Genomic DNA, 22,798 nt, shown 5'->3' with positions numbered 1-22,798 from the left:
CGCCAGGTAGAAAAGCGAGATCATTCGCCTTTTCACTCTCGCGGCCAGGGGGAAACTGTTTCACGTCCTACGGCATCCCGTGGATACGCAGTCAGTACCCGACTCTGTACGCCTCCACTGGGGTCTGTCTGATTGATAGACTTGGCCTTGGCTGCGGATCGCCAGGATTCAGGAACGCCGCATGTGTACTGTACTTTAACTGACAATCAGCCCTACTGCATACTGCGAATGAGTGCCTCGGACGCTTCTGTTGGAGGAGCTGCTGGAGGGGGACGTGATGGTGCTTCCATGTCCGCGGGCGCCGACGACCCCAATCGACGAGCGGTAGGTGCATGCATTCTGGTGCCTTTGCCCGAGTACAGGGACGACTTGTTGTGCCAGTCATGGGCTTGTACTTGTAGATGCTGAGAGAGACCATACTAACGTGTGCAGTGTGACCAATGCCGCATGCGAAAGGTACGTCCGTCTTGCAGTTGCAGGACGGCTGGCCACCGTTGTCCAAGACACGAGAGCTGATGATAGTGACTCTTTCAAGGTCCGTTGTGACAAGGACTATCCGTGCGCAAACTGTCGTACCGCCAAGCGCCCATGTACATCGACAGGTCTAGGACAGCGACCAAAGGAGCCGAGACAACGAGTCCTCATCTCCTCGCAATAGTATGCACCTCCTCCACCCAGCACACCCCCTCTCTCACCTGCACTCTGTTGACATTGGGATGACAGTGAGAGAAAGATTGATCAGATTGAGTCCCGGCTAGGCAGTATCGAGAGTCTGCTCAAGAACATCTCGTCCTCGGGCAGCAGCTCCGTCCACCATCACGTGTCGACCCCATCGTCGCACCCCACAGCCTCTTCCCAGGACAACCTCGAAGAGTCCGACGATGACGACTCCGTCGGTGGCGATGCGGGCTTTGCCTCGCAGACAGCTTTTGCGACCGAGTTCATCGAACACGCTGTGCAGCGCACATCCCTGCGTGAGGTGAACCCCAACGTCAACGCCGCCCTGAACAACCTTCGGCAGCTTGTCGAGGTGCAAAAAGGGAAGAGCATCAGCCATGGCCCAAGATTCCCTCACCAAAAGCCCCTTCCGCCGGGTGGCGTGGTGAAGCTCCCCTTGCCGCCTCTCGACGTGGTCGTCAGCCTTTTGAAGTCATCCAAGCACTCGGCACCGTCTCTCTTCTCCTTGAGCTGCGGCCTGGCTGGGATCCGCGACTTCTCGAGTCTCTGCCGTAATGTCTATTTCCCCACGGACGACGTCACCCCAGCAATGTGGGCGATTGTCAACGCGGGTCTGTACAATCTGTTCATGGAGGAGTACTCGCTGGCCGACGACGTGGCCAAGCGGGACATGTACCACGAGTATGGGCTCGTCGCGCAAGCAAACCAGGAGACGTTCCTGGCCAATTTGCCCTTGTTCCAAAGTGCCAAGGTGGAAAACGTGCAAGCGCTGGTGTTCGGGGTAAGTCTGACAGTCATCCTTGGCCCTCGCTTTTGTCTGACGCATGGTACTGTAGGCCCAATACGCAATCGACGTGTGTCGCCCCAGCGTAGCATGGCACCTCAACTGCATGGCCGCCCTGCTCTGCCAGGCTGGTGGGTTCCATCGTGCCGAGGTGCTCGCCAATGACCCGCCCAAGGTCGCCCAGGTCAAGGCCATTGTCTTTTGGCAGGTATACACCTGGGACAAGGGTCTCTCGCTCCGGCTTGGGAGGTCGAGTATCATGAAGGACTATGATATCAGCATTCCCGAAGGGCCCAGCTATGAGGGCTTCAAGCATCTCGAGAAGAGTGATGCGCCCCAATTATGGCTCACAATCTCCAAGTTCCAGGGCAAGACGTTTGAAGACTTGTACGTTTGGCCGAGACCGCCTAACTATGCGCTGCTGACATCTGACAGATATTCGCCCGCTGCGCTCAGAGAATCCAAAGAAGAGCTCTCCCGTCGCGCCCAGTCGCTGGCAGTGAATTGCCGTGGACTCTGGGACGAAGTGGAAAAGTCACGCGACGAGACAATCACGTATCTCCGGGCCATCAACACCTCGAAACTCGTCGACATCTTCATCATAGGCGACGAGATCCAGTTCCTATCCGTGCTCACCATGGTGTACCGCGCCATCCCTGCCCCGCCGGGGTCGCCGAGTCGCTTCAACGAGGACTGCCTCGAGACAGCGCGCAAGTGCATCACAGCGCATCAGACAGGCATGGGATTGCTGACGCACGGCGCTTACGTGAAGAGCATATACGTACACTGGAACCTGATGCTGACACCCTTTGCGCCCTTCTTCGTGCTCTTCTGCCACGTCATCGAATCATTGTCGAGCCACGATCTTGAAATCCTCCAGCAGTTTGTCGACTCGATCAATCGTCTCCGGGACGCTTCTGAGCAGGTCGAGAAGCTCTATCGCGTCTTCCAGGTCTACCGCGACGTGGCCATGGTCTACGTCGACGCCAAGTCGCAACAGCAGGAGGACCAGACCATGGTCCCCATTGGAGACGAGCTCGACATGTACCTCTCGCAGCTGGGCTTCATGCCCGGTCTCGACCAGAACATGGCGGCGTCCCACCCCTCCACGGGCGCCCCCATGATGCAGACGCCTGTGATGGGTGGACAGCAGACGCAAATGGCGGATTGGTTCTCCGGGAATCGAAACATGTTTGGCCTGATGGAGGAGGATCTGTCGCAGATGAATACGCTGGGCTACATGCCGTCGGAAGACATGGCACCGGTCGACCAGCAGATGTAGGATGTCATTATCGGATTTTTCTTTTGGAACAGCCCTCCATGTTCAGTCTGTCGGGTATCGCGGATCATAGACTTCGTAGCCTTCATCTTCCGTATCGCTCTCCAACGGCTCCGTGTTGACCAGTGATGGCCGATTGTCCACCACCGCCTTGGGGACCTCGGGAGTTCCCTCTATTTTCGTAAAAGCGCTCTTGAAACCACTCTTCTTGAAGCCGCCTTTCTTCACTGTCCCCTCGGTGGCCGGCACCACCTTGACCATGCCGTCCGCCTTGGCCTCGGCCTTTCTCGCTCGTTCGACGGCGGCGGGATCGCGCACCATGGCCTTCATGTCCTTTAGTCGCTGCTTGTGGGAGTGGTCGTAGCTCGAGAGGTGGGCTTCGTAGTCGTTCATGCGCGAGTAGCCCTTGTTGCAGAGACTGCAGTGGAAAGCCTGTCGCGCCTCGCGCGCCGACGAAGTGGCGGCCGCTGGCAGGGTCTGGTGTCGCTGTGTGATTCAAGTTAGCCTTGGACGATGGAAAAGTGCTACGGCGGCTTACAGGTGGCATGGCGCTGATGTTGATGGTAGAGTGAAGCCCTGGAGCTCGGGGACATCAAATTGGGGTATTGTGGTTGGCCAACGTGGTGCAGGGTACCTTAATTACCCCGGACCAGCATTTGGAGACGTCACCAAGCGCCCGCTGACGACCGGGTTCAACACCGACATTTTCCCCTTCACCTCCCATTGACATCTTCGTCAGTACGCAAGGTAGCCCAGACAGCTACAGCGTACACTGACGCCATGGTCGACCGACGCGACTCTCTGTCGACCAACGTGTCGCTATTACAGCTCGACCCGGCGCCCATAGATTCCCCCGAAGTCGAGCGCCCAGTTCCGCCGCTTGAAGATGAATCCTCCGAAGATCTAGAGAGCCCGAGCGCCTCACTGCCCTCGAAAGGCTCAGCATCAGCCCCTGGTTTGAGTGGCTCAGGGCGTGGCCCCATCTACTACTGTACGTCTTCCTTCTGGCTCGACATATGCGCCTAGTTTACGGCGGCTGACCAGAGCAGTGACACGCCTACAAAAGTACTCGTCGTATGCGATGAACACCTTCTTCGCCCTCCATATTACAAATGTCTCGATTCTACCAGCGATAACAGGCTCCACCGACGCCTCGGAGACGTATCTCCTCATGACGCGCGAAATCTACCAGACCGCCATCACGGAGCCGCTCCTTGTTGCCCTACCTGCAATCCTACATATTGGTTCCGGCATAGCATTGCGTCTGGTACGCAGATCGCAGAACGTGCAACGATACGGGACGACGACCCCAGGCTTTTGGGCCGTGGGAAGCCACAGGAAGCGCATGAGCCCCTGGCCAGAGATGAGCTACATCTCATTATCAGGGTACGCCCTGAGCTTCTTCTACTCGGCGCACGTGCTCGTGAATCGCATCTTGCCGCTGGCCGTGGAGGGCGACAGCTCGAATATTGGACTGGCGTACGTCGCGCACGGGTTTGCCAGAAGTCCCTGGGTATCGGGGATTTTCTACGCCGGCCTGATCGGCTTGAGCGCGGGCCACATTGTTTGGGGGTCGGCCAAGTGGCTGAATGTCGCACCCTCCACCCGGGGTTGGTTGCAGAGGCGGAAGGGAACAGATGCGTCGGCTGTTGTAGACAAGAAGACCCGCAAGGAGAGGCGGCGCAAGTGGCTCGCTGTGCAAGGCGTGGCGGCGCTTGTAGCTGGCCTCTGGGCTGTCGGGGGTCTGGGTGTTGTTGCCAGAGCGGGCGCCAGCGATGGTTGGGTTGGGAAACTGTACGATGACATGTTCATGAGGATCGGAGCGTGAGCTATGGGATACCCATGCATTGTGATGGCGTCAGGGAGTCGCCTATGGGTTACGTCTTGTATATACGTTGCAGGGCAGAATCTGAATAGTCAACATTTTCATGCAGGAAATGCTGGGCCACTTGAGCAAAAAATGTAGCGCACAGTTCGGAGTGCCACGCTAAATAGGAGTGAGGTACGGCAGTGTATGAAATGCAAAGGATACGTTGAGGCACGCTATATGTCGGTCAAGCAAAGTGATGGTTCGCGATAAGACAGGCATACAGAATAGGTGGCGGTCCTAACACCTCCAATCGCTAGCTAGCCTTACCGCAAACCTTGGAGCTGACGGATGTGGTTCATGACAAACCCATATCCGCCACTTCTCTGCGACCTACTGCTATTCTCTTCACCACTTTCTCTGACACACTCTCAGAGAGGGCAACGGCCGTCCAACCATTGCGACTGCAACGCCCGCCAACTGAGTACGATGCATCTCAAACGTCGTCGCTCTAGCTCAAGCCCTGGACCCAGCAGCACCCCCGACGCTACAACCAGCTCCACGCCGCAGCACCGGCGAAAACGCGCCCGTCCCTACTACGAGCCGCCTTTGCATGATCTGATTTCGCAGCTCCCAGCCGAACTCCTCGTCAGAATACTCTCCAACCTCCCCGAATCGACGCTCATTTCCATCGCGCCGGTCTCCAAGCTCTTCCACCGCGTCACGAGCGATGCGCAGCTATGGCGGGGACACTACTATCGACGCTTCATCCTTCCACGCGCGCATCTGATTCCTGGCTTTCGCAAAAGTCCGACGGCCGTTCCGACGGTATCGACGAGTCCGAGAAAGAAGAGCGGAGGCAAAGAGCAGGAGAGCGTCGACTGGAAGAATGCGTACAAGCTACTGCATAATTGGGCGCGGGGGCGCTGCGAAGTCGACGAACTTGAACTTCACCAGCAACCGAACACCGGAAAGACGCTAGTCAAGGTTGTCGAAGGTCTGGCGATCACAGCGGATGCGGCGTCTGGGCTGATTATATGGGATCTGCGAACACGGCTACCAGTTGCGCGAACGAAGCTGGGTCATGATGCACGGCCAATGTGCCTGGCTGTGGACGAGGAGGCGTTGTCGGAAGGGGAGGTCGACATCGCGGTGGGCTTTGGCGATGGTACATTGGGTGTGTGGAAGACCGATCTCGAACGAAACTGCCTCGTGCTCACGTGCCGAACGACGGAGAAGAAATGCAGCGGGATAGAAGGGGTGGCGTACTGCCATCCTTTCATCCTGGCAGCGTCGGGAAAGGGGCAGATCTTTCTGTACACGCTCGACCATTCAAAGCACCACCAGCCTCATCTACTGCGGTCACTGAGGTCGCAGACGGTCCGATCGCCAACCGCTTTGTCCATGCGGCGCGTCGGGGTGTCAGTGGTGGCATCGATGGCATATACGATCGACACCATTGATGGTTGGTCTCTTGGGGTGCAGGATCTGGATATCATGTCTAGGCCAGGGCATATTCTACCAGAAGTTGTCCACTCAAGGGTTGCGCACAGTCCGTCGAGCGGGATAGCAGGCAGGCCCAGGGGCCTGTGCTATAGCCACCCTTACCTGCTGGCAACCTTGCCAGACAACACGCTCTTGTTGCATCTGTGCACAGCAACAGCCGCGAAGCTCACCATCAGTCCGGGCATCCGGTTATGGGGACACACATCCGGCATATCCGACGCCGAAATCACCACCCGGGGCAAGGCTGTGAGCGTCAGTGCTAAAGGCAACGAGATCAGGGTCTGGGAGCTGGAAGGCCGGCTGGGCGGCCGCAGCATTGAGGTCCGACCACGATTGTCGGACAAAGAAGCGGCAACAAGCACAGTCGGAGTGCTGGACCAGGAGATGAAGAACAAGGTCGGCTTTGACGAGGAGATGGTCATCGTGCTGAAGGAGCAAAGCGATGGACGGGAAAGTCTCATGGTCTACGACTTCAGATGAGGTCATGTCCATCCGCGTAAGGGGGTCGACATAACACAAACCAACACGGCACTTGGAGAGGTACATCGGAGGCAAACAAGAGTACAAACATGAAGAGGAGCAAGGCCCTGGAACTCAAACATGCCCTACGAGGGCAATGACAAGCTCTCGGACCGCTGGTAAGAATCAAGGTGCAGGGGATGCTCGGGTAGAAGCCAGCCACGACCGCAGGTGCGCGGAGCAAAGTCACCGCCCAGGGTTTGACGTGGTGGCAGCGCAGATACGTTGGAGAAGGCTTCCTGGCGCTGTCATAGCCCGGCCAGTGTGGATATCCACGAGCAGCCCAAGGGTTCGATCCTGGCCTCGTGGGCCCTGTTCCTGACGCACTGGCGTTGACAGGGTCCCCTCGCGAAGAAAGCACATGCCAATCTTCAAGTGGCCTCTCACCAGATGCGATGTTCTGCTTGATCATGGATACTTCATGGGCACAAGACCATTATCCGCTGCCGATCAATGGGAGAGGACTTGGTCCTCTGAGTCATCGCTGGATAGACCCCGTCAGCTTTGGGATTCCGCGATGCTCAAAGCGGTGGATCGATCCAAGGTGGACAGTGTACGCTGTCTATTCAAGGCTCAACGCGGAAGGCGTCTTGCCTATCTTTACCAGGCCACAGCTCAACTTTCCTGGGAACTTACGCGCTGGCACCTGATCACCACTAGTTTTGCTGGGAAAGCGTATGTCGGAACCGGCCCTATACCGATTTTCTGACTTTAGATGGTCAATGACGGTGCCTGCACTGCGTGTGAGGACGCTCTGCGTGTTCTTTTGCAAAGTCGAGCAAGATAACATAGTGTATCCGCCGCGGTGGCTAGCACGAGGTTGACAATAACTGGTACTATGCGGCAGCTACTCCCTCCCCAGAAGCAGCTGAAGCCTTGGCAAGACAGGCTGCAGCGGGAATGACATGATAAAACATTCAATGAGAGGCGGAAGGCCCGGATTGGCCCTTTTTGCATCCGAGAATAAGGACGTCTGTCACCTTATCCAATGTCTGCTGAGCATGTATCCTGTTTGGAGACATAGGCACTTTGCCCAGCAAGGGACACGGACTACATATTCCAGCTTGCAACTTGGCCCTTGGGCTCGGAATGGCCAAGCACAATTTTAGGAATTTGAGTTAGAGGATTAGTGTGAACACACGTGGCACTGCTCAGAGTCGTGACATGGCTTCATGCTCACGCTCCTGTGTCGACTGCCGTGTGCACTTGTGTCAATCGTGCGTTGACATGGATTGCCGAAGCCTTTGTTTGATTCAGTATTGCCAGAGAGGTGTGGCCGAGGCCCCTCACAGCATTACGACCGCGCTCAGTCTAGTATTATGGGAGTGGACTTTCAATTGGTTATTCCAGGGCCGGTGATCTCGGGTTGACCCTTGACACCTGGACTCCCGGCGGCACCGAAGTAAGGTAGAGAGTCGATCAGATGCCAATTGGCCCAGGCAATGCGAAAACTACAAGATCGCCAATTGGCATGGAATGTTCGCGTCATCTCGAGACTGCATGTTCCTCTCTTCTTCTCGCGATGCCAACCTTATTGGCCAAGATGAGTAGAAACCAACTGCCGCAAGTCCTAAAGCTACCACGCTTCCATGTGAACCACGGTCATCAAGTCGAAGGAGGAAGAACAGCCCAGGTTTAAGTGCTTACTTCCAGTGATGCATCTTCATGCTCATTCTACTTGTATTAAATTGAGTAAAAATCTTTCATGATAATTTTGACTCTGTGCCGTGTCGAAGCTATTTGCTATACTAGCCATTCATCTTACACCAATTCGCCACGACTAGCCAAGACTAGGCTACCAAGGTATCAGCCGCAATCCGTACAACTATAGGATAGGTATTGCGACTGAAGCAAATCATGACCAGACTATAATTTACCTCCATAGTTGATAGTTTAGATGACTCACGATGAAATCAAGCCATGCGTGCCTTTATTAAGTTAAGCATAACAATTGCACACATCAATGGTGCCTGAGCGGTCTACAACTCAACAAGTCCCCACGGTTGTCGACGGCTTTCAACGGCACGCCCCTTACCGATAAGGCAGTCCCACCGCGGGGTTGCTACAGGATCTTGCCATCTTGCATGTGACAACGTGTTCAAGAGTCTTATCGTAACAATGAGACAGCCCCGGCGAGTTGTGCACATTCTGAAGATGCATTTCCATGAAGAGGCCCCAGAGGTGGTCGTCCGTGGTGGCGAACATGGCACTCATGTCTCAAACCCATTGTCATATGACCGCGCATGGAGGCAGATGACGCTATCACACCGTCGCATCCTCGAGCCACACGTGTGACCCGATAAGCCACTGCCCTGACAGAAATAAGTCGCAGTCTCTCGAGAGACCATCTCTCGCGAATTCCTCCTACGCACGGAGTCGCGGACTTTATTCGGCGACAACATCTGACGGCTGCTTACCCTGGCTGCGTACACACTCGACATCTCAGTGGGCATCTCAGTGCATCTCGGATTTAGTGGGTTCATGGATCCTCCAGTGGCTGACGGATAGACGGTGCGGGAGGGCTCCACACCCAATCCCGCCGTCGCCCAAGACACGTCAATGTGTGCGACTTGCCTCGTCTGCGCGAGCAATTCTGATCCAGTCACAAAATCTCAGGCGGCGAGACTTGCCAATTGCCTCCGTGACCACCTAGACTACTGCATTGACTTGCAATCTCGATAGTACCGCGAAGTTGACGGCCACCTTGAGAAGAGGCGCGAATCCAAATGCCATATCCCCCTCCGTCATTGACACTACAAACCCCTGTCTGACGTGTCCACAGCCCGCTCATCATTGGCTGCATCGGGTCGGTCAAGGAGATGGAGCCAAGCCAATTGAGGGGGGACCCTGTGACTCACACGCACGCGCCTAGAACCCCTCTTCGCGACGCAAAGGCGTTCCCAGGCAGAAGGGGCTGACCAAGGCCGAACGGACAAAGGAGTGTCACGCGTCGCATTGGGTGGTTGATTCATGGTGGTGGTCTCCTATCTCCGGCGCGCGCGCGCCCTTCCGTGCCATCATATCTGGCGTTCCGAACGTCTGCGCGCCTTTTCGACAAAAAGAGCCCGAGCGAAGCGCTGAGGTCGTCTCCTGGCTGTTGCTGCGCTTGCCTGTTGGTGAACTTGTCCCGACTGGACTGAGACCCAGTCCCATCTCCATGTCTTGTGATTGGGCATCATCGCGATGGGCGTTTCGGGCATCGATAGGATAGGACTGAAGCGTGCCAGTCGCGCTCGTGGGCGTGGGATGAAAAAGGAGGTGTGTACAAGGCCTCAATGTGAGGGTGAAGAAAGCCCCTCCTTTTTCAGCGCAATGCTCTCCCCCCTCAATATGCGTCGCAAGTTGCCAGTAGGACTCAATCCTTACCAGAAAAGAGCATTCAAGGTCCAAGGTACGTAGTTGAGCATGTCCTGCTTAAACATACAATTTTCGCGGAATAAATTGAGCCTCAGGAGGCTTGGAAATTCCAGGACAATTTACGGGCAGACTCGTAATATGGCCGTGGACTTGTCCCCTACTTTTGTCGTGAGGCTCCCTCACCCCACGGTGTTGTGCAACCCCGAGAGGGGCAACGCAAGGGGATCAGCATGTTTGTTACCTAGGCGCCGGACGCGGTGGGAATTGTTGACAACCATAATCGATACGTGCGGACTGGTGGTCACAGGCCTCCGCCTGAACGAAAGCCGCAAACAAGATGGAAGAGGGGTGTCGACAATGGGCGCGCCAACACTACACTGGAGCATCTCCTCCTCTTCCCGTACCCGAACAGACATCGCCATGACCAGCGCATCATGAAGTATTGCGTACGTGGCAGTACAGACGACGTTTCCTCGCGAAGATGAACAATCCTGCAGCGTCCAGGATCGTGAGGCCCTTATGTCAGGTACCCAGGTTCCAGCCGTGTCCAGAGCCAGGTGGACGGACGGCCCTTTAGGCAGCGTTTCATCGATTGTCCATGCAGCCCCAGCCATTGACCACTAATGCGTCGTCAATGCGGCAGGCCCAGTCGTGAACTGTTTCAGTGAGTCAAAGCCCAAGATCTTTGTATGAGGCCTGGAGCCATTGACAGCGCCATGTCCAAAGCATCTTGGTGAAGCACGCCAATTGGGGCCGACGAGAACCCAATTGATGAATAGAACCATCTGACGATATCACGAGGACGCGAGTGCCCTAACATGAAGGTCGAGGATGGGGGTCGATGAGACATGACGACAGCAGGTGGCAGTTGTTCATGTTATTTGTAGTTCTGCTGAATAGTAGGTGTCGCTAGTGGCAGGCGGATTGACTTTCAGGGGTGAAGAGCGCTGTGGTGGTTCTATTTTTGCGCCCTAGACAGAAAAGCGCATGCTGTGACCCCCGTGATCAGAGGGGGGTGTCTCTATCAGACTCCATGAAGGTACATCCAGCATATGTAAGGCGACATTCTTCTTTCCTTCGAGCAGCAAACAAGGGATCAGAACCCTTCGCTCTTACCTTAAAGCTTAAAGTGTTGATGTGTTCACTGCAGAGTCAATGGGATAAATGAAGTTAAAAAGATCCAGAATGCATGTCCTTTCCTCGTATCTGCCTCATCATCACCTCCACGTTCTGACGGTATCATCACAAGGCAGCCTTACACTCCAGTCATTCGCCCGTCTCGCCAACACATCCGGGTCATCTGGGTTCCCCCGAACTGATGTGTCCGTGGCCTATCTTGCAGCAGACGTGACTGAACTCCGCAGGGCCGGGACCACCCCCAGAACAGAGGATCATTCGGCAACACTGCGCTGCGCACACGCCCATGTCTGCGCTTCGCCCTGACCGCCGGACGCACACATATCAACGGCGATTGCCCATCGCTTTGCTCCCCTCTGTTGTCTTCTTCAACACTGCACTTTTTCGCACGCCCGTCATCTGTGTGGGTACGACTTGTCGGTAAAGGCCTGTTTTACTGGAGAATAACCTCCATCCGTGAGAGGGGTTCTCAAACGAACCAATTCGCCCGCCGCCTTATGAAAAGGCGAGGACCTTCTGCTTTCCAGCTGCCTACGTCTTGTCCCAATTGATTGCACTTTGCAAGTCAGCGGTCATATACTCGTCAGCCTCTGCTGCCTGGAGGCACAACAAGAAAACCAGTCACCGCGCCACCGTACGCCTCAGCCTGTGCTCACTCACGGTTACCGCAGTGAAAGAGTCATCGGCAGCCTGGCCCTGGAGGCACCCACCCACCAATCCAATAGCAACGGAACTGCTGGCCGCCGGCTTTTGGAATCAACAACGATTCACCGCTGCCCAGAATTTCTATAAGTTCAGGACACCCACCAAAAGAGTGCCATCTGGTTGAGTCAACCATTATTCGCCACAGCAGCGCCTGCGCCACAAGGGACGCAGAATCGCACACGTACGTCTGCCTAACGTCAACCACACGGCTAGACTCGCACCAAGCCGGGTCAGCTGGGAGCAGCGCAACAGCACCACCACTCACAGCCTTGCACCCAGGGACAATAGCGTCCGGTACTCCCATTGACGAATCGGGTCCTCATTGACTGACAACGGGATAATCAGTCCGTCATCCATCTGGACTCATCGACCATTCGTCAATTGGTGAATCAATTGGAAGTGAATGGCTCTGGATTTCTTGCTTCGCCCCCTTGGTCATCCAGCTGCTTCCCTCATCTTCTTTCATATTCCGTCGCAGCTTGCCGCACTTTGGCACACCCGAGTCTGAGCTCGTGACTGCACCCAAGCACAATCGCAATTGCGTTTTGGAGAAGATCGAGTTTGGAAATACCATTTCTCTTAAACCCGAACCCCGACAGGCATTGTCGCCACCCGTGCCAGCGCATATGACACACCAGTCATCATCGCCTGGAATCATCCACGCCATGGCTGACAAACCGTCACCAATGCCTACCTCAAAGGGACCAGAAGGCACTATGCTGCCGCCTGCGAGGCGTCCGTCTTTTTTTTCTTCTTCTTCACGTCCTTCCCCTGCCTCTGCCCAGGCCAATTCCTCTTCCTTACATACTCGTGCCCCAGCACAGCCTTACCCTTTTGCTGCGTCTCTGGCGTCGTACGGCGAAAACATGGCATCCCAGTCATACGCGCAAGCGCCATCCATATCATTTACACCTGCAAACGCAGCTGCCGCACCTCCAGGCAAAGCCACGCAAACACAGGCCAAAATGGATCCTCCCACGCTCATGTCACCGCCCGACCAGGTGATCGACAATTTTCCTCAGGAAGGGCAGAACACGATGGGCCCTCTTTTCACCCCCGCGAACGTCAAATCTTCGTCTCACCCTCCCCCGCTACTGTCGCCTCCCCACTCGCCAATACACAGAACGCTTGATCCTCCACGGTCGCCTCGTCCAGACTCGATGCTCCCGCCGTCTAATGCGCTGCGGGGTTCTCAGAATTTCATGTACGATCTGGAGCATACCCATCGCCAGGCCATTGAGCAACACCGACGAGAGCATCCTTTGGAATCAGATCTCAGTGGGCCCAGCGACCACGATTACCTGCTCACGCTATCTTTCCGGTCTAAGATTATGGATCGCTACCGTGAGAACCCACGTAATTGGCTTCTGAAGAACCTGGCGCAGGTCAGGCACGACAACAGTCTCATTGCCCAGCGCTACCCCAACATCATGCCAGCGAGGCCCACGATCAACAACAACATGACAACGGTGCCCAGGGCTGCGCGGGCACCACGAGCAGACAGGGTCACCAAGCCATCGGCAGGCCCACGTGTGATCCGGACAGCTGGTGGCCCCACCCGCTCAAGCCCCGGCCCCAGCAAGCGATCAACTTCCCGCGCTAGCGCCACGCCCGAGCCGTCACGCAGAACAGTCGCGCCGAACCGCGAGGACAAGGATTTCGAGTCGATCCCCGACCTGGGGCCAGATCCTTGGGAGACGCTGTCCGGCGGCAACGCGCTCAAGGTGGAATGGAAGGGCCAGCCTCTGGACCTGTCCGCCGATCCCCACGCCCACCTTTTGCATCCTGCCGAGCTGGCTCTCGCAAGCAATCTGCGCCTAGACTGCGCGACCTATCTCACTAGCAAACGCCGCATCTTTGAGCGCCGTCTGGCCTGCATCAAGCAGCCCAAGGAGTTCCGTAAGACCGATGCGCAGCAGGCGTGCAAGATCGACGTGAACAAAGCCTCGAAGCTTTGGCAGGCATTCGATAAGGTCGGCTGGCTACAGGAGCACTGGATGGACAAACATCTTGATAAACCCTGACGGAACGACGGGCATTCCATGACGACTTTGGCTGGACGGACAAACACGACCTTACGACTACCTATGGCGCACTTCAACATGCACTATTCATTTCTCTCTGTCTTTCTTTGGCTTTCACGGTTATCAGTATCTTTGCGCATCAGCGAGCGGTTTCGCATTTCCAGCATGGTCACGAGCACATACACACACACGACACGGCATCATACAACAATCAGCATAAGGAAGGGATCTTCTTCTTCACAACGATACCCGGAGTGCAGAATACCCCATTGAACTCCACTCTATTCCACACCTTCACAGCGGCGTTTTATTTATTTTCACATGCGGTACACAAGGGTTGTGTAGGACGAGCATGACAGGCGTTTTGTCTTTTTTTTCCCCTTGGGGGCCCAGGAGCCGAGTTTGTGGACGGGTAAATGGCCTGTATATCCGGTTTGGATTACTATGTCAGGTAGCCTGGGTAGCTGAAAGATGACTTGGCGCGTCCTCTTCACAATTGGACAAGTTTTTTTCTTTTACAGCTATTTCTCATTCCACATGTGAACTCTGTGTGCGTCCCGCCGTACGCGGTAGAACTTGACGAGGACCGCCCGCACACAATCAAGGCCAAGCCAGGCGAACCCCATCCCCCAAGGCGGAGGAATGCTGCGGGAGGGAAAAGAGGAAAGCGACCCGATCACACACATCTGCGGCCCGCTTTCAGCCCTACGGTGATCGGCCCAGGGTCCCTCGCTAGCCAGCTAGGGGGGAGTGCATTCTGTGCCGATGCAGTTCTTGCAGCGGGGTGTGCGGTGAGCGCGGCGGGCAAGGTGTGGGACGGTGAGGAGGCTTTTAATGACGGGGCTGATGATGGCGAGTGCTTCAGCCACAAGGATGGGTAGAACAGGTTACCCGGTAATGAGTATGTTGAAGGAGTAATTAATTTGGACAGATTTTGGCACTCTAGAACTATGACACCCTTGCTTAAAATTGCGAAAATCCAATTTACTTAATTTAACTTGATTGAAACGCTACATAAACCGTTCATCATCTTACAAACCAGCAGCGAGGGTGTATCCTCCATCGACAGCCACGTTCTGCCCGTTCAGGTACTGGTTCGCGGCAAAGAAGAGCACAGTCTGGGCCATGTCCTCGTCGCGGCCGGGGCGGCGCGCAGGCACCTTCTCAGCGTACTTTTCGGCGGGAATGTGGCTCTTCTGGTCCTGGTCGCTGCCGTCGGTGGTCATCTCCGAGGGGAAGACACCCGGCGCCAGGCTATTGATGCGGATCTTGAGGCCGTTGGAGGCCACCTCGGAGGCCAGCATGCGCGAGACGTGAATGGCGGCGCCCTTGGACGCGTTGTAGGCAAAGTGATGCTGGGCGCCCTTGATCATGCCCGAGATGGAGGTGATGTTGATGACGGTGGACGACCAGCCCTCGTGGGTCACGGTGCTTTTCTCGAGCAGCGGCAGGAAGGCGGTGGCGGTGAAGTAGAGGCCTGTGACGTTGGTGTTGTAGGTGGTGTTCCAGTCGTCAAAGGTGGCGCTCTCGGCGTCAAAGAGGTTCTTGCGCATCTCGGTGGCGTCCTTGGCCTCGGTCTGGAACGAGGCGCTCGAGACGCCGGCGTTGTTGACGAGGATGCAGAGGCACTTTTCCTTCTGGGAAAAGTCCTCGTACAGCTTCTGGACGCCCTGCTTGGTGCCGACGTCGCCGACAATGGGGATGATCTCGCCGGCAATGTTCTTGCCGTACGTCTTGGCGACGTTGTCAAGCTTCTCCTGGGTGCGGCCCGTGATGTAGACCTTGGCGCCGTTGCCGGCGAGGGCTTGGGTGGCCATCAGGCCAATGCCGGAGCCGCCGCCTGTCACGAGGGCAACCTTGCCATGGAGGTTGAACAGGTTGTCACGGGTAAAGATGCTGTTGTCCTTCTTCTCTTGAGACGACATGTTGGCGGGTGTAGACGAGAAAGCTCGCGATGGAATGGGTTGTGTGAGGAGTGTAGCGTGTGGCCGTGCAGTTGATACACGTGTCAGGATCGGGGCAGTAGATGCTCGAGTGGATTTGCTAGTATGCCGGGTGGTGATGAGAAGAAAGCGTCGTGAGAGCATGGTGGCAGCACGGTGAGTTTTATCGGACGGGGAGCTTCGATTTGAGCTTGCCGCGTTATATCATAGAAGAGGGGTCGCACGTCTTTGTGCGTGCGCAAAGCGGGTAGGAACGACATGATGTGCGTCTGATTACACGTCGAGGCGCGATTGTTGCGCCGTGAGATCGCGATGACGGCGTGATGTGGAAGGTGAGATGGAATGATGAGGTCAGAATGGCTGCCGCCGTTGCCTCAGCAGTGACGAAAGCCGGGGCACCTCTCCGATGTGGATGTGGGCGGACCATTCGCTCCGTCTGGGTCCTGACGTACAAGGGACGCAGGGTCCAACAAGGTTTACTCCAAGCTTCTATGAGAAATCGGACATAAAGCATTGATATGATACAGGGGTCCATATCGATCTGGTCAAGGAGTTAAGGACCGCGAGTCGCGTTTTGTTCCGTACCTTATCTGACGCTACGGGAGGGTTGCCTTTGTCTTTGGGCAAATCACAGCTAGTAGTGCAACGACCTAGTTTCCTTGTTTGTCCTTGGCTTTACATGCGAGGTTGAACATACTGCCATACTCCGTATTATTGTCAACATCATTCACCGTCAAAGCTCTGTTTGACTCAACTCGATGCTAACAGAAGTGCTTCATCTCTAGTACAGGGTAGTTCAACATACTGATGCTACGACGCCAGCGGCCAACACCAAAGCTTCACCAGACGTGCTGCTTTGCGTAGCACCCGAAAGACCTAGCTGCACAACCATTTCCATTCTTTACGATCAAGGGGGCTAATAATCATCCATTTTCTGTCTTTGCAATCGGTGCGCGCTGTGTTTCTATCGTTGAATCACCACATCATCACGTGATCATCCCATCTTAAGCAAAGGCCCAAAACCCAGTTCACCGTCTCATCACAACAAACACCTCAAATCTCGGCAGAGCGCAACCCTTCACGATGAACATTCCACTGCACCGGCCCGAGCTCATCCAGAAGACACCCGACTACCTCCAGACCATCACGAGCCTCGCGCATCCAGAGCACGTACTCAACAAGAAAGGGTACCTGACCGCGCAGCTGACGAGCTATGATCTGGAGCGCAAGAAGCGATGCTTGCACTGTTCTAAAGGTGTGGCGAGGGGAGAGTTCGAGGCGCCGCGTGATGCATGCTGACCTACCTGTACCCAGTTCTCAAGAAAAAGGACAAGATCCACTGGGCGAAGAGTCAAGCTGGTCAGGATGCCTCTTCTGGCATTTCACGTCCTGTGGAGATATTGACTGTCGCGGAGCCGGAAGACGCTGAGGGTGGGGCGTCGTTGGAAACCAGGGCTGAAGGCAAGGCTCAAGGCAAAGGGAAGCCCCCCAAGGACCTTTGCAGGTACCATACCGGAGCGGTGCGAGCCAAGGTATGAGGATGGAATGCCTGGACACAATTGAGTACGTTGCTGACTGAGCCCAGCACTGGACATGCTGTGGTGGCTTTGTTGCCGTGCCAGGCTGTGTCGAGTCTGCGCAGCACACGCCTCGCGTCTACGCGCACAATGAGCTGGAGCTCGAGTGGCAGCTTCACCCGACGCCTTCCCCATCGCCTAACATGCAGGGCCGCCGTCGTGGAGGTAGAGTCCCCGCGATCAAGCCCGTCGACGCCGTGGCCATTGACTGCGAAATGGGCACGTCCGAGTACGGCGACACGGAGCTCATCCGCCTGACGATTATCGACTACTTCACCGGCCAAGTGCTGCTGGACAAGCTCGTGTGGCCCGACTGCCCCATGCAGCACTTCAACACCCGGTTCTCGGGCATCACGCGCCAGATGATGAACGACGCGCGGCGACGGCGCACCTGTTTGTTTGGCAGGGCGAGTGCGCGGGCGGAGATGTGGAAGTTTATCGGGCAGGACACGGTCGTGGTAGGCCATGGGTCGAACAATGATTTCACGTCCCTGCGCTGGATCCATCCACGCATCGTGGACACGTTTCTGATCGAGGAGCCGTTCGCCACCGTGGAGAGGGCCAAGTTTGAGGCCGCCATGGAGAAGATGGAGGAGGAGAAGAAGGCCCTGAAGGAGCGTGGCGAACCATGGGACCACCTCACGCCGCCGCCTGCAGTTCAGGGATCGTCGCTCAAGGCACTGACGGACACGCGCCTCAAGCGCAAGATCCAGATGGCGGGGCGGGGCCACGACAGTCTGGAGGATGCCTGGGCTTGCAGGGACCTGCTGCACTGGCATGTCGTGAACCGCCTGGATCGGCAGTCCCTGCCGGCCCCTACTCAGGTTGTGGTTGACGAGATTGCTATTGCCCAGAGAGGTCACTGGTAGCTGGCTGCTACTTGAGATTTGATGAATGCTATGGAAGTGTCCACACGTGATGAATAGAGAGGCCAGTGGCGTCTGAAGACCAGGCCCGCGAAGCCTTGAAAATTGCTTGTAAGCGTTCACGAGCTGGTTATTGCGAAGCTAATCCGTCTAGGCTATTTCGTTTGCTACGACAGGACGCCATATTGGGGTCTCGATTCAACAGACATGAACTTTGCAGGGTCCATCGGATGTTTACGGATCTGATGCATATAAAGATGATAATAGAGATTGCGGAACTTTGCCGATGGAGGGCATAGGCCACGCCTTTCGAGCAGGGGATGGTGCTCTGAGATTGCGGAGTGCGTGCATGTGCATGGAGGCATGAAATCGTGGGGGAGGTCGGGGCATCATGATGAGATGCGGATGAACAAACGTTTTGCTTCACGAGAACGCAGAATGCCAGTGCTTTGCTCACCTTGGGCGACAACGAATACAAAATCATACTCTTCAAGGTGTTGGGAGCAGGCAAGGCCTAGCAAGCGAGCTTGGTGCGGTGGAACAGTGAGATGCTGACGGTCGCCAACGATACAGACAGAACAGCACGAGCGGCAGCGGCGTCTAACAGGGAAAGCTTTCTGAAGTTGGGATCCTTGATCTTGTGTACTAACTAGTGCAGTTTCTGCTGCATGATCTTGCTTTCTCGGTTAACCTTTAGCCGGATATGGATGGATGTCCAGGAGGTGCGACTTGCTGTGCAGTATCGACCTGTCGACGACGACATGGATACCCACACGGGCCCAGTGGCTGATGATTGATTCTGTCTGTATGTGGCTGTCCTTACCCATGGCGTGAACGGTACTTGTTACGATTGCGTTGGCTAATGATACTGCCCATGACCAGATACGCATCCTCTGCCACATCCCGGTTTACGCGTACTTTGACGCCCGTGACCGACCCGGACAGAGCAGGCGGACGGTACGGCACCCCGCCTCCGGACCAGGACAAATCTATTGTAACTTTCAAGCTGATCCGGGGTAATCTGGGGATTTGATCTGTGGAGCATGGTTGGGCCCAGGAAGGAGACGCAGAAGAGAGGGACAGACAGGAGAAAAGTGGACGATGCGACCACCAGACAGACTGGATTCCAAGGACATTCTCGCGATTCCCTCACCAAAACACACGGATGAAGTCGAGTGTGGGTCGTCCCGCCGGCAGACAAGATCGGAGCTCCGAAGATATATGCTCGGAAGCCGAAGGACAGAGCGCGGACCTTGTATCTTAGCCGAGTGTGCCAAGGGATGGGCTGGCCGGGAGGAGGAGGAGGAGGGACATGCCGTCGGTCAGCTGTGCGATGGGGGAAATCTCCTGTTTCGGGGAGGCAGCCAACGGCGATGTGGGGATGCAGTTGCGCAGAGACCAGAGATGGACAGTCGGCGCGTACTACTAGGGGCCGAATTGTCTGTTGGTAACCATCTGACTGATCGTGTCTTGCGGTGATGGCTGCTCATGATTCAGGTCCTCAAGTTGGACTGTGGCGATGTCACAAGTGAAGCTGCTGCTGGTCTCCGTATCCACGACATTTAAGCTTATATATAAGGTCGGAAACAGTGGTCTCCCCTACGCGTACAAGCACGGATACGGACTACGGATCAGAAGTTGAGAACCCACCACCCGACTGGAGTCGGCAAAGAGGCCTCGACTCTATTTCCCCGTCGTCCCTGGGCGCGCAATGTCGGGGCAGGGGTCTCTGGGGGAGGGCGGGGGACCCGGGGCGCCATTTATGTGGGAGGGCGGATTCTTCGGTCAAAGGCCAAACGTCTGAAGCCGGGAACTTACTTGGCTGGTGATAGGCGGGACCAGAATGAGGCGTCCCGAGGCCGGCTCTGGCACCGGCATGCGGGCGTGGCTTCTTTCTGGGCGTTGATTCTTCTTTCTCTGGGCGTTGATTGTCTGTGGACGCGTCGTGGAGGCCCTGGAGGGACTGACTGAGTCAGTACTCACGGAATACTCGACCAGCAGACCAAGTCTAGCCAGCCATGTTGAAGGATAGCTGGCAAGCACGCAGAAGAGGTTCGCGTCCAGCCCGACGAGAAAGATTCAGGGCCTCTGGTGGAGTTAAACAGAGGAAAAGAAGGTCGGCGCTAAGAAGCCTCCGCGTGTCCAGCATCGACAGGAGCTCGCCTCTGCGCGAGTTGATACGCTGATCGCCCTGTTCGTGCGCGTGCGGAGAAGCTTAAAAACAGAGGAACAGGGGTCTGATGCTAAATTGGCTATCCGTCGTTGGTCGAGTCACTCGAGTGACCAACCAACCCCCCGCCAACATCTTCGAGGTCAGTCTGCGATGCAAGCAGAGCCTTGGGCCTGTCGTTGCACACGACTAATGGAGAATTCACTGGTGAGGCCGCCACGGTCAACTTCCGTCAATACTGGTCTCGGATGCAGTTGAGCTGTCTCGACTCAACGTCGTATCCCAGACTCCGCCCCCGTATTCCGACAGACTCCAGAGGCGAATCCATCATCCATCCATCCATCCCCACGGGGTCGGCCAGGGCCGCGTCTGACTCGTTCCACACGCGTACAATCTGTTCTTCATCGTTCTCTTGATTGGTGCGGGGTCAAGTATCGTTCATCTCGGTAGTGGGAGCCCAAGCTGGACCCTCCTCTGGCGTCCTGGACCCTCCTCCTCAAGGCCTCTTCCCCCAGAGCACCACAAGACCATGCGGGATGCCTGGCCTGCATGCACTCCATGCTCCATGACGGTGGATCGCCCATGGTCTCTCTGTACTGGCCTAGGTCCTGTATTGTATCCAGCCTGCCACCATGGATCTGAGCCTCGATGTATAAAGATCCTCCTTCGCCCCCCTCTCGATCATCTTCACTCGAAGCATCCCTCCCTGGACCTCTCTTCCTCGCCTGGGTCGATCATCCTGTTCCTCATCCACAAGGACCAGCAAGGTCGCGTCTTCTCGACAACAATCCACCTCCACACAGTCAAGTGCTGTCTCGAGTCACTTTCAAGAGAGTCATCACCACACTTCTTGCCATCGACGTGACCAAACGCCATCATGGGGTGGAACACACACGCTTCCGGGACCAATGACCCTCCCGAGGTCCGCAACTGGAAGATCCATCTCATCGCCCTGTTGGCTTCCATGTCCGCCCTAGCCAGTACGTCTCTGTCCTCCTCGCTCGCTCACTCTCCTCCTCCCTCCCTCACAAGTACTGACCATGACCAGTGGGCTACGACACGGCCGTCATCGGCGGCACCATGGCCCTCAACTCGTTCCGCGACGACTTCAAGCTCAACGAGCGGCCCCAGAACCAGATCGACACCATCCAGGGCAACATTGTGTCCACCTTCCAGGCCGGCTGCTTCTTCGGCGCCCTCATCACGTTCCCCTTTGCCGAGCGCCTGGGCCGTCGCCTCACCATCTTCTGCGCCTCGCTCGTCTTCCTTCTCGGCGGCACCCTCATGACCGCCGCGCGCGGCAACATGAACCTCATCATCGCCGGCCGCGCCATCGCCGGCCTCGGCATCGGGTCCACCTCCATGTGCGTCCCCGTCTACATCTCCGAGACGGCACCGCCCTCCATCCGCGGCCGCCTCGTCGGCATCTTCGAGATCGCCTCCCAGGGCGGCGGCATGCTCGGCTTCTGGATCAACTACGCCACCTCCCAGACCATCCCGGACGCCTCCCTCGCCCAGTGGACCATCCCCCTCGCCCTCCAGCTGCTGCCGGGTGTCCTCCTCGCCAGCGGCATCTTCTTCTGCCCCGAGTCCCCCCGCTGGCTCGCCCGCAAGGACCGCTTCGACAAGGCCGAGTCCGTCCTCTGCATGATCCGCAACCTGCCCGCCGAGCACGACTACATCCGCCAGGAGCTCGGCGAGATCCGTGCCCAGGTCGAGCAGCGCTCCGTCATGCAGATGAGCCGCAAGCAGCAGTTCAAGAAGCTGTTTCAAAAGGGCACCCGCAACCGCATGGCCGTCGGCATGCTGCTCATGTTCCTCCAGTCTTTTACTGGTGTCAACATTATCACCTACTACGCGCCCCGCATCTTTGAGACGCTGGGCATCGCGGGCACCAGCACCAAGCTCTTCTCCACGGGTCTCTACGGCTGCTTCAAGACCCTGGGCATGTGCACCTTTACCTTTTTCGTGGTCGAAAAGGTCGGTCGCCGCAACGGTCTCCTCTGGGGCGCGGCTCTCGGCTGCATCCCGAAGCTAGTTTGCTCTGCCGTGCGAATGCATCCAGTACATGTATGTATGATTGCTGTACCACCCTTGAGTCTTGACAGGCTGCATGCACCTCGTCAATGTCGTGCATGTATGTGATGCTCGCTGGACGCGCTCGTCATGTCATCTCCACGAACCGGGTCCAAATTGGCTGGACTCGAGAGGCGAGAACTGCCGATGTCGACGCCACCATGCAGTTGCTTGCACGAGTCACGACGTTATCTCGATAGTGGGATTGAACTGCAAGCTAGTTGAGCCGCAGTGCCGCCCTCGTTGGGGCCCCCGCAAGCACCAGGCCCGTCTGGTTGGTTGTCTGAGTCATGAGGCTTGCTAAGTTGAATTACAGTAATTATTACCTGCCAAGAAGGCACCTCAAGGTCAGGGGCTCCAACCCCCGGTG

At 56.4% G+C, this 22,798-nt stretch overlaps 9 protein-coding genes across 9 annotated transcripts; 6 read left to right on the top strand and 3 right to left on the bottom strand.

Annotated features, from left to right (window-relative positions):
- Window positions 1-288: 288 nt before the first annotated feature.
- F5Z01DRAFT_622611 (uncharacterized protein) lies at window positions 289-2,744 on the top strand (the record flags this gene model as incomplete). The annotated part of the gene is made up of 6 exons (XM_046261278.1): window positions 289-324; window positions 433-456; window positions 536-657; window positions 724-1,459; window positions 1,515-1,849; window positions 1,898-2,744. The coding sequence occupies 6 exons, from the start codon at window positions 289-291 to the stop codon at window positions 2,742-2,744; spliced, it is 2,100 nt and encodes a 699-aa protein (XP_046117977.1).
- Window positions 2,745-2,786: 42 nt separating this feature from the next.
- F5Z01DRAFT_674369 (uncharacterized protein) lies at window positions 2,787-3,288 on the bottom strand (the record flags this gene model as incomplete). Its single annotated transcript, XM_046265033.1, has 2 exons — window positions 2,787-3,227; window positions 3,280-3,288. The coding sequence occupies 2 exons, from the start codon at window positions 3,286-3,288 to the stop codon at window positions 2,787-2,789; spliced, it is 450 nt and encodes a 149-aa protein (XP_046117976.1).
- A 17-nt stretch (window positions 3,289-3,305) lies between these two features.
- F5Z01DRAFT_655829 (uncharacterized protein) lies at window positions 3,306-4,744 on the top strand. The gene is made up of 2 exons (XM_046263536.1): window positions 3,306-3,732; window positions 3,791-4,744. Exons 1-2 carry the CDS (start codon window positions 3,522-3,524, stop codon window positions 4,567-4,569), a joined length of 990 nt encoding a protein of 329 aa, XP_046117975.1. The 5' UTR covers window positions 3,306-3,521; the 3' UTR covers window positions 4,570-4,744.
- Window positions 4,745-5,037: 293 nt separating this feature from the next.
- F5Z01DRAFT_674367 (F-box domain-containing protein) lies at window positions 5,038-6,534 on the top strand (the record flags this gene model as incomplete). Its single annotated transcript, XM_046265032.1, has 1 exon — window positions 5,038-6,534. The coding sequence occupies one exon, from the start codon at window positions 5,038-5,040 to the stop codon at window positions 6,532-6,534; it is 1,497 nt and encodes a 498-aa protein (XP_046117974.1).
- A 6,203-nt stretch (window positions 6,535-12,737) lies between these two features.
- F5Z01DRAFT_674366 (uncharacterized protein) lies at window positions 12,738-13,796 on the top strand (the record flags this gene model as incomplete). The annotated part of the gene is made up of 1 exon (XM_046265031.1): window positions 12,738-13,796. One exon carries the CDS (start codon window positions 12,738-12,740, stop codon window positions 13,794-13,796), a length of 1,059 nt encoding a protein of 352 aa, XP_046117973.1.
- A 975-nt stretch (window positions 13,797-14,771) lies between these two features.
- On the bottom strand, window positions 14,772-15,721 carry F5Z01DRAFT_750504 (uncharacterized protein; the record flags this gene model as incomplete). The annotated part of the gene is made up of 1 exon (XM_046267024.1): window positions 14,772-15,721. The coding sequence occupies one exon, from the start codon at window positions 15,719-15,721 to the stop codon at window positions 14,828-14,830; it is 894 nt and encodes a 297-aa protein (XP_046117972.1). The 3' UTR covers window positions 14,772-14,827.
- A 1,101-nt stretch (window positions 15,722-16,822) lies between these two features.
- F5Z01DRAFT_674364 (ribonuclease H-like domain-containing protein) lies at window positions 16,823-18,185 on the top strand (the record flags this gene model as incomplete). The annotated part of the gene is made up of 3 exons (XM_046265030.1): window positions 16,823-16,994; window positions 17,054-17,271; window positions 17,325-18,185. The coding sequence occupies 3 exons, from the start codon at window positions 16,823-16,825 to the stop codon at window positions 18,183-18,185; spliced, it is 1,251 nt and encodes a 416-aa protein (XP_046117971.1).
- A 582-nt stretch (window positions 18,186-18,767) lies between these two features.
- On the bottom strand, window positions 18,768-19,183 carry F5Z01DRAFT_113914 (uncharacterized protein). Its single transcript, XM_046257430.1, has one exon. The coding sequence runs from the start codon at window positions 19,082-19,084 to the stop codon at window positions 18,869-18,871; it is 216 nt and encodes a 71-aa protein (XP_046117970.1). The 5' UTR covers window positions 19,085-19,183; the 3' UTR covers window positions 18,768-18,868.
- Window positions 19,184-21,229: 2,046 nt separating this feature from the next.
- Window positions 21,230-22,628, top strand: F5Z01DRAFT_636710 (MFS quinate transporter QutD; the record flags this gene model as incomplete). Its single annotated transcript, XM_046262228.1, has 3 exons — window positions 21,230-21,332; window positions 21,401-22,422; window positions 22,461-22,628. 3 exons carry the CDS (start codon window positions 21,230-21,232, stop codon window positions 22,626-22,628), a joined length of 1,293 nt encoding a protein of 430 aa, XP_046117969.1.
- Between the last annotated feature and the right edge of the window lie 170 nt (window positions 22,629-22,798).

The sequence above is a fragment of the Emericellopsis atlantica genome, assembly GCF_019669845.1.
Source record: "Emericellopsis atlantica unplaced genomic scaffold F5Z01scaffold_14, whole genome shotgun sequence".
Taxonomy (NCBI): Eukaryota; Fungi; Ascomycota; class Sordariomycetes; order Hypocreales; family Bionectriaceae; genus Emericellopsis; species Emericellopsis atlantica.
The sequence above is the reverse complement of the archived record's forward strand: the minus strand, read 5'-3'. Positions and strand labels throughout refer to the sequence as shown.

Bases quoted from the DNA above. Each gene is read 5' to 3' on its own strand.
- F5Z01DRAFT_655829 (XM_046263536.1), top strand. From the start codon at position 3,522: ATGGTCGACCGACGCGACTCTCTGTCGACCAACGTGTCGCTATTACAG. The intron at 3,733-3,790 runs GTACGTCTTCCT...TGACCAGAGCAG, and splicing joins GCGTGGCCCCATCTACTACT to TGACACGCCTACAAAAGTAC.
- F5Z01DRAFT_113914 (XM_046257430.1), bottom strand. From the start codon at position 19,084: ATGTGGCAGAGGATGCGTATCTGGTCATGGGCAGTATCATTAGCCAAC.